This window comes from Seriola dumerili, unplaced genomic scaffold (assembly GCF_002260705.1).
Source record: "Seriola dumerili isolate Sdu_G_001 unplaced genomic scaffold, Sdu_1.0 BDQW01000668.1, whole genome shotgun sequence".
Taxonomy (NCBI): domain Eukaryota; kingdom Metazoa; phylum Chordata; class Actinopteri; order Carangiformes; family Carangidae; genus Seriola; species Seriola dumerili.
The window spans coordinates 745,191-755,394 of NW_019174923.1; the positions used below are offsets into that span (position 1 = coordinate 745,191).

The window sequence follows — 10,204 nt, forward strand, 5'->3', positions numbered from 1 at the left end:
CCGTGCATGAAGTTTAATTCTTCGGCAGTTGTTCACGTTATATAATGAAAAATGAAAATTGAACAAGGAAGTCGAGACCCGGAAACAGAGACAGCTCGTCTTCAAAGTAAAGGCTGCAGCGGTCAATTTAACGAGAGCTAAGCTAAATAAATAAACATACTGTGTAAATAATTAACATAATTCATAACTACTATAGTTTTTTCTGCTAGGCCACAACTGATCAGGAATACATTTCCAATCAACACTGAATTTTTAGGGGGAGTGGCACTGGAGCGAGGGGGAGGACCAACAGCACTGGATGAGGGGCCAGGCTGTTCATTGTCTGGGGGAAAAGGAGGAGGAGAAGGCAGACCCCTGCTGGAGGGCCCAGGCTGCCCCTTGGGGACATTGAAGTTTAAGGGCTGTCCTTCTTCCACCTGTACCAAGGACAGATCCTTTGCTGAAAGGAGAGTCTGGCCAGCACCTGGAACACACATACAAACACAGACTGTTTTAGTATTTTCATCTTTCATTAAAAGATAAATCACAGTACAGGTTACAACACACCAACATAGCTTTATGACAAACTGAGTACTCAATTCAATTCAAAGACCTGGATGTTGATGGCCTGAGCCATCAACCATAGGCTGGCCAGCACTGCCTCTCTAATGTACATAGAGACGTACGTAGTCCTTGAGGATGAGGGACCACGAAGTCCTCATGGTCCCTCTGGACACGTGGCCACTGGGTGAAGACAGCAGAACTGGTTGCAAATGGCCTCCACCAGGCGACTGGCACTCGGCCAGTTTGCAGGGCCAGAGTTCAGTCCAAGAATACGGCTGAAAGATAATCATAGAGAGGAGTGTGTGTTAATATAGATCTGATACTCATTAGAGGAAACAATGATATCTGAAGTGAATCTCGCCTCTGGAGACTCTCCCTCCACTCCTCCTGGGAAATCCTCTGGATCACTGTGGTTGTCAGTCAAGCCAAACATCCTGTGCTTCCCCTCCAGTTGGGACCACTATGCCTCAATGAGATGGCAGATACCTCTGGGGTCCACCTCAAAGATGCACCCTTATCAATCTAACCGCCATCCTGCAAGGCCCTCAGAGCCCTCAGAGCAGGTGAGCACCTGGCCCGTACACGATACCAACATTGGTAATCTAGGCAGCCGTGTCAGAAGCAGCACCAGCAGCCTTCTTTGTCACCTGGACAGAGAGAGAGAGACAGAGAAAGGTTTCAAACTTTAATGTTTGTGTGTGAATTTAATACACACACGGCTGTGGTGTAAAAGCAGCTGTAAGAACATAATAAACGCTGATAAACTTTGCTTGCCTTCTTCAGGCTGGAGCAGTTAAAGGTGCAGGGCAATGTATGCACAGTTTTAGCTGGTTGTCAGAAAATAAATGTTGCACTCTGGAGCACAGGAATGAGAAGTGTGAATTCTTAAAAAAGGGCTGGGTTCTCCTTTAAATGCACAATCCATAATTGGAATATAGTGTTGCATCTTCAAAGCATCTGGTGCAGAAAAATAACTTATTATTATTGAATATTAAAGTCATTATAGAAGTCAGTCAAGTTAAAAATGAAAATGTAATTCAATAACAATGTAATTTTTCACACATGTAAGCTATGTGTTCTAGGATTACACGAGACTTGACTTTATGAATATAAGAGTAGTTACACTTGAGTGGTTATATTTCTACAAATGAAAGAAAGCGTACACAGGTCAAATCCCATCATATTATTAAGGGATTGTTTAGCCTCGGTCGCCCGGGGCGACGGGAGAAAGGCGTGCTGCAAGAGCGGGGAAGACCCCGGGAAAACTGACGTCAGCTGACGGAACTCCCCTCACCATCCCACATCCAGCCCCCAGGAGACTGCTGCTGTGTGACCTGGCCTCAGTCACACACAGCCAGTAGAAGGGCAGCCGATGCGCAAGCAGGCTTCGGTGAGAGATAGTGGAGATGGTGTCATCTGGTGACAGCGGATTCAAGACTGTTTACAAACGGAGACGGACGCACGGCGCGTCTCTCTCTCTTCCAGACGCGCTCACACCGGTTAGACAGCGGCAGACAGCCAGGCACAGAAAACAGAAACTCATGTCCAAACTGAGTGACTCAGGTTTCGAGGAAGATTTGGGATCCTCCCCGATTTCACCTCCGGCTCGGACAAATGTGTCCCCGCTCCGTTTAGATGAACCGGAGCCTCCTGCAGAGCAGCTGTCCAGCTGGTACCTCCAGTACGGAGACATCGGTTACAGTATCCAGAGGGAGAGGGAGGCGCAGTTTCATCCCTGCAACAGCTTGGCACGCCAGCCACAAGTAAGCTATAAGGCACTTTACAGTGTTGGGTCTCGTAGATTACACATGGTGAATGGAAATCACAATATAGGCTATAGAAATATTAAAATATGTGATTTAAAAAAAAACAAAAAAACATTCTGTATGAATTAGGCTACATGTTTGCATTTTTGACTTGTTGTCTGCCAAAAATGAGGCCTGATTTTCACATTTTACACTAATTAAGAGATCAACATCTGCAATATGATGTCATTGGTAATACCAAGACTATGAACTTTTGATAACTAATCATATAGTTTTACCATAGCTGATTATCAAAATCTTGTCAATAAGATTCAATAGTCTACTGAAATTGACACAAAACTGTTGTTGTTTTGTGGAACCAAAGAAGCACATGACATGACGTGGCTGAATGCATGAATACTTGGAATCAATGACATGGAAATATTTGTGAAATCCTGTTATAACAATGAAGGCTGCAGAAAAGATTGCATATATTTCTATGTAATTAAAATAATTCAAAATGTATTAAATACTAGCAAATTACTACTTTCATTCTGGTGCTTATTGCAATGGATTCTGTTTACTTGCAGCTGAATGAAGAGGCACGGTGTAAGCTTGTGAGCTGGCTCATCCCTGTACATAAACATTTCCGTCTGTCCTTTGAGTGCTGCTGCCTAGCAGTGAACATCATGGACAGGTTCTTGGCATCGACCGCGGTGGCTGCTGACTGCTTCCAGCTACTGGGTGTTACTGCACTTCTTCTCGCCAGTAAACAGGTGCGTCTTTGAGTGAAGTAAATGAGGTAAACAGATAGTTTGCACCTTTGGATTTCATTCAAATAAACTATCTCCCTTTCTCTGCATCACCAAGGTGGAAGTTTGCTCACCACGGATCAGCCATCTCTTGTCACTGTGCTGCGATGCCTTCACTAAAGAGCAGCTCTGCAACCTGGAGTGCCTCATCCTCCTCCGTCTCGATTTCCAGCTCGCTGCACCCACCCTGGCCTTTTTCCTGGACTATTACATCAACTGCATTGAGGCTGCGCAGCTTCTGACTGAGAACGCAGGTGGCGACAGGTTTGCAAGAATGAATCTAGACACAAAAAGCCCCAGGCAGTGCAGCAACCTTGCACGAAAGGTATGCGAGTTGAGTTTAGCAGACTATGCATTTAACAAATACCCACCATCTCTGACTGCTAGCTGTGCACTGAGGCTAGCCAGTGAGTTACTGAAAACTGAACAAGGGCTTGTTGATGCAACCACCCAGTCACAGGAAGACCGGTGGGACAGTTTTGTGAATGCATTATGTACCCAAGCAGCTTCTGTCCAACCACCTGAGAGCTCTGAGGTTTCTGAAAACCACTCTCTAAAAGTGAAGGGCCACTTCCAGCCTGTAGGTCAGGAGAACTACAACCACAACCTGGCCCGGGAGTGCAAGGACAACCTGAAGCTGTTGGTGTCATTAAACCACGAGATATTGGAGCTGATGTCCACTATGTGACTGCAGCATGCCACAACTGGCAAAATGCCAAATTCCCCTCCACTGTTGGGGTTTATTATTCTAGGGGTTATTTTAACAAACACAGAAGAAACACAGAAGTGAGAATAAAGTGCCCCATTTATATGTGTTAAGATGAAGGTGATGCTCAGAAGTAGGGTCTGGGGTTCATCCAGTCCTGTGCACTAAACTTCATGTACTGTATATCTCACAGACAATCACTCATACTTGATACCAGCCACTGAATGTTTAACAATGTGTTATTATTATTATTTTATATTTATTGATAGTAAGTTTTTGTTATAGCTATTGTTTTTGTTTTAAATTAATTCTAAATCAAGATTGTCATTTACTATATATGCACTGACCTGCTGCAGGTTTATAAGTTATGTTACTGTGGCAACCTGTTAATGAAGGACCTGAAAAAATGTACTGTGATGAATTGATTGATGTTATGAAATAAATGATCAGTAAATGAATTTCTGTTCGTCTGAATTGGTGATGAAATATGAAATTAATTTCAGCTGATGTTTAACAACCTTTGAAATGAGTGTGTCAGGAAGTCTTGATGACATAGAAAATCTTATCATGCTCACTTTGGCTTATTGCTGAAGGTAAACTACAAGGAGATAATAATTCAAGCAGATGGCCTATCCTGTAAGAGTGACATAATAAACAACGCTACAGTACGTGGTACGTGCTGTAAATGTGAAGTTATAGGGCCCCCTATGTGATAATAGCAAAAATAAATAGGCCTACTTTTCTCAAAGTGTAACTGATTCTTGTGGCTTCTTTTGCACTTTCGGTTCCCTTATCACGAAATCGATGGGTTTCTTGAATGGGATTTTGGTTGTATTCACACCATAGACCTAAATAGCCTACATATGTGTTGATAATACAACTTTTAATGTTGATTATCATTCTTGCTCTAATCCCAGCCTCATATAGCGATTAATAACCCCTCCTTCTATAGCATGACATATGCTATAACTTCACCTGCTTGGTGGGATACACATAAACCAAGACACTGAAGCATGTAAAGACCATCCTGTCTTCTGATGGGTTTTGGAACTATGCTGGCGCCATGTCGGCCTAATGCTCGGATCAAAGCAACAGTCTGGCCTTTGAACGCATTGCACCAGACAGAATATGTTAAAACTGCACAGATATCAATAAACAGGTTATTTCAAAAAGTTTACTATCATTTTTAATCATGCAAAGTAGCCTCACCGATTGCTTTATTTTTGAGAAACCTGTTCTGAACTTGCCTCTGTTTAAAGAGAGTTCAATGATGATTTTAGGAGACTGTTTAATCTTATAAAACATACTACATTTGCTACAACACGCTACAAAGCTCATAGTCAGATAGAAGCACTACAAAGATATACTGTAGATTATTTAGTTTTTGTGTATTATTATTTGTATCTTGGGTTGTTTGATATTATGTTTTTATTAATGTTATAGCAAAAAGGCCATAGTATTTTTTTCAGGGGCAGAAAATAACAGCTGTTGTATTCACAGCAAAAACATTTTAGACATTGGTTTGTCAACTTTAAAAATAGTGAATTGATGAAAAAAAGCAGCTATATCAATCACTGCTTTGATTTGACACTTTAAAAAAGTGTTATAAGCCACTGCTAATGAGTTCTTAGATAGATAGATAGATAGATAGATAGATAGATAGATAGATAGATGGATAGATAGATAGATAGATAGATAGATAGATACTTTATTTATCCCCTAGGGGAAATTCATCTGTCCAGTAGCTCATTAGTAAAAACAATAGTTGATAATAAATAATAAACAACAATAATTAATTAATTTAATTAATATGCTGACCAAAAGAACTTGCATGTTGTGTTGAAAATTATAATAGGCTAATAAAAAAAAGAATCAATGAGTGGTGGTGTAATTTTTAATTCGTATTGTGAAATATTTTCAAAATGATGCTACAGGCATATGTCTTAATTCTATAGCATAACTTTTAGAGTTTTGGGGGCAACTGCTGCAAAATTTCCCAATTTCACGGTGATTTTAAGGCATTATGCAGAAAAATCTTATCCTACTTCAATAAGATAATTCTCTTTGTTTTAGTTTACCGCAAATATCAGTATGACAACTTTGACCATTAAATGTCTTTGTATTGCCTCTTGCGTGATACACACTTTAGTATTTAGATGTTTGGATCTTCAAGCGCTTAAACAACAATTCTGTTTCTTCACACTGGTGAAAAAAGTGTCGGTGCTCCGGCAGCACTGCACCTACATGCTGCTGACACAGTGTCGACCACACAGGTGCATTCAGCGTTAAGTGCAAGGGGACTTAGTCTTGTTTGTTTACCAATAGAGGCATTTGTCACGAGTGTTTACCGAGCTGTCTGCTGTAATGACCCTTTTCCTTTTCCACTTTGCTTTAAATGTGGCAACAGGCATCGACCTGACCTGCTTTAGGTAAACATTTTACGCACAGTTGGACAGAAATTACGCACCTAATTCTATGGCCATCCGCGTTTTAAAACCTAATATCGGAAACGAAGCAGGATTGATTATCAAAGTGTTAATAATAATAAATGGACATATACATTAAATGCCTTGCTCCGTCTGGAAGCAATAAAATCACTGTGGTGTTATCCGTGATTTTATAAATTGTCGACCAGTCTTCACAAACTCATCGGCTGTTCTATTTGTCTTGGTGCTTATGTAGGCCATGACGATGAATGTTTAGTTTTTTCTTTTAAATAAAACATATGGTTTGAAGAGACCATGGCAAACTCTCCATGCGCCTCTGCCAGGGCGCTGGGAATACTTGGCCGCAGGCAGAGGGAGGGCAGATCTGACGCAGGGAACACCTGCTGCAACGGCGCCGTTATGCGCGGTACCACTTCACACTTCAGACCAGAAAACCGTTAATCTGCACCACTTCAATCTCCGAGGACGCTGTCACTCCCTGGAGACCAAATAGGTGCGTTTGATTGGGCCAAAAGTATGAAACCGCGGCATGGAGAGATGCAAACCGGGAGAATGTCGACTATATCAGCTCTATATCAAATCATGTCCCTTCAGTTCTGAGCTCCGTTCAGAGTTGAACTGATGGAGATGCCAAGAGACAGAAAGGTGTTTGGCGCTTTCTGCTACAACCAAATGACCCAGCAGCGGAGGAGAGCTGCAGTGAAACAGGTATGAACTCTTTGTCTTTGTAATGAGGCACACAGCACAGCTCTGTGCAGCTGAAAAGATGATTAAAACGCTTTCTACCTGTAGGATAAAGCGCTGTTGCCACGGAGCAGCAGTCCACTCACTGTCTACGTTGAGTTCCCCTGCATCACTGAACAAGGTATGCGCATCTCTGACATTATGGCTGAACTTCATGCAACATCTTTATGCGTGTACGTAAAAAGAAATCACGTGTGAAGAAATAAATTCGAGGGATTGAATCACTCAGTCACACTTTTCTTGTGTTGCAGCTTTTTCAACAATCGCATGGGATGATTTAGAGGACTGCGCCTCTGTCGTGAGACGGCAGAGCGATTCCCTCGGCTCTCAGGTGAGGGGAAACACCTCATAAGTAATAATAATAATAATCACCGTGTAAATCCACGCAGTTCCAACATTTTACATCTACCAGAGAGAAAAAAAAATCTGGGGCCAGATCTGCATCACCAGGCTGTTAATGTTTGACATGCTGTGCTGGAATCCTGCACGAATGGCATTGTAGTTTACTCATGACACGCAGGCTACTGCTAATTGGCTGGACCCTCACGAGTGTTGTTCACAAACTGCCTCTTTGGCACAGATCACCGTTCGCACGTAACGCATTACGCCTCTGAACACTCACTGAAATGACCACCTGGACGTGTTCAGTTATAAAGCCACAGTTCAATGCTTGGTGGGATTTCCAGGTAGAACTGTTATGATTTCTTAATCGAACGATTATTTCATAATACATCTATGTGTGTGTTAATCGTCAGTTTTATTCGTCCACAGGTGAATGAATCTGATGCAGATGACTTTGGAGATTATGCGCTGGATTTTATGGCAGGTGAGAAAACATTTCTACATCAAAAATTCAGCATTGAATGTGTGTGCTGAGCCACTATTGCTACTATATCATCATGATTATCATCATCATCACCTGAAGAGATCCTCTAAAGTCATGTCGGCTGAATCCCTGGATGTTTGCCTCCTCTGTCAGAGTCTCCCACCACACTGGAGAGCAGTCTGTCTCCAGCTGAACTGGTACCATTTCAGGGATGTGTCATACCTCCCCTCACCCCCCAGCAGGACTTCTCTCCAGAGGACAATCTTATTAACTCATCCACAGAGACAGGCAACCCACCTGCCCAGGATGGAGCTCTCTGGAGAGGCATCGCCCACTGTCACGTCAGGGCACTGGATCATTCCATGGAAGTCAACCATCAGGTAAATCTTTGGGGTTTTTTGATGACTGCAGTGCATACGAAAAGGTCATATTTAAATGTGATCTCAACCCTGAGAAGCATGAGTGAACAGATTTAGTTTTTTGTATCTGCAGCTCCACAAGACTCTTCACAGACGACAGGAAGAGATCGACTCCCTTCAGGAGAGAAACCTTCACCTCAGGCAGCTGGCCAGTCGAGCAAAGCACCTGGCCTCAGTGCTCGAAGTGAGTGCACACAGTCTCATCCTGGATACTATATAATCTCTCATGCCAGTATTGTCATAATTTTCATCTAACCTTTATTTCTGTTTGCCTTGTACTTCCACCATTTTTCCCTCAGAAACTGATGACAGTCAGAGACCCAAAGGCAAGAGAAGCAGTGCTTCCTTGTGGTGATAAAACCTCACTGAGTCCCTGTAAGCGGCAGCGACTGGATGAAGGATATGAAACAGAATCCTCCGACTCAGTGGAAGAGATGCTGAGGGACATCAGCACACGCTGCAACGCTGTCCTGCACGGCACTGCTCCTGGAACGGGAGTCCGGCAGGAATCAGAGACTATACGCATGTTTGGGACATTCTCAGGCCTACAGACGAATGTTTCTAAAGTCAGCAGCATGAGGACTGACGGAACAGAGGCTGAAGAGAGCGTCTCATCTTTCAGAACTTCCATCAGAGAACACTGCACCATAAGGACTCGGGTGTTTCCACATGGACGCGCCTTCACCTCGAGGACTCAGGAAGGTGGATACCGCTTTCGCTGGGTTCCCAACCACAGCTGAAACCAGAAAACCGGATCCATTATGCTTCTAATTAGTGATTTGAAGGTCTATTCGAAACTGGGGAGGGAAGTGTGGGTGGGCAACGACTGTTAATGCTTAACTAATAATCTGTAGTGATATCTGTAAATGATTAAATTATGTCTTCCTCAGGTAGCTTCTAAGATAATCAGTCAGAGGTGGTGCTTAACAAAGGAAATAATACTGCCAGAGCTGTTGTTTACATTGTGTTTGTTTACATGCCTCAATGTCATGTTTAGTTTTGCACCTCACAACATGTTTTTGTCTTGTAAAATACAATTGATTTCACACATCTGAATAAAAGTTACGTTTAAGCCTATAAAGCTGACTTGGAGAGATCTTTTTTAATCATGGAATGAACATTTAGGTGATATTTAAACAAATGGAAAGAAACAGTTTTCCTTGTTTGAGCAGTGAAACAAATGTGACCCCATGACCCCCTTTAAGAAACAGTGACTTCCTTCCCATTTGTCTTTGTCTGGGTGACTGTGTGGTCTGGAGTAAGGGCCCTGAGTCATGATGTATCGCAGCCAACATCCTTGTTTATATCCTTCTTTTTGGAAATTGAAATCGATTTTTTTTTTCCAGACTGCATGACTTGTTATTTGGTAGTACTTAAGCTGTATAAACTTCCCCAGTGAAAAAAGATTAGCCTATGTGTGCTAATGCTGCAACATCTTTCCTAAAGAATTGTATTTTTTAAACTTCATCAAAATAAGAAGAGATGAACTTATCTTAAGAGGATGTGACCTTCTGACCTTTGTATCTGTGATGCGATCTTCCTTCAGCCTCACTCTTGAGGGCTTTAGCTGTAAAAAGCGAGTTAGTGTGAGGCAGAGTGGTCCAGAGGACAATGTTGAACCTCAGTTCAGACACCTGTTTAAACTCCCCAGACCTGAGTCTGTTTACTTTAGAGCAGTGAAGGCAGCGCTGCAGCCCCTCACACGGGGGACAATTTACAGTACTACTGCTGCTGCTGCTGTGGTGAACACTGCATCTAACAACACAAACTAAGATAAGAGGAACCTGATAGTGAGCTGGGAGTGTGCCTAACATTTCATTGTAAGATCATGGAAGGGTACATCACAGAGGGAAGTTAGGATTTTTTGTTAAGTAATAAAATTTGGATAATGCATTTAAGACTCCACAGACAACCCAACAGCTGGGTACATGTTATGTTCATCGACGTAAAGACGTTTATCTT

General features: G+C 42.4%; 2 protein-coding genes across 2 annotated transcripts; both read left to right on the forward strand.

The window, feature by feature from the left end:
- Positions 1-1,949: 1,949 nt before the first annotated feature.
- On the forward strand, positions 1,950-3,931 carry ccno (cyclin O). Its single transcript, XM_022765182.1, has 4 exons — positions 1,950-2,306; positions 2,879-3,064; positions 3,159-3,602; positions 3,678-3,931. Exons 1-4 carry the CDS (start codon positions 1,950-1,952, stop codon positions 3,786-3,788), a joined length of 1,098 nt encoding a protein of 365 aa, XP_022620903.1. The 3' UTR covers positions 3,789-3,931.
- A 2,949-nt stretch (positions 3,932-6,880) lies between these two features.
- On the forward strand, positions 6,881-8,982 carry mcidas (multiciliate differentiation and DNA synthesis associated cell cycle protein). The gene is made up of 7 exons (XM_022765183.1): positions 6,881-6,961; positions 7,046-7,118; positions 7,249-7,328; positions 7,769-7,823; positions 7,977-8,203; positions 8,316-8,426; positions 8,542-8,982. The coding sequence occupies exons 1-7, from the start codon at positions 6,881-6,883 to the stop codon at positions 8,980-8,982; spliced, it is 1,068 nt and encodes a 355-aa protein (XP_022620904.1).
- Positions 8,983-10,204: the final 1,222 nt, after the last annotated feature.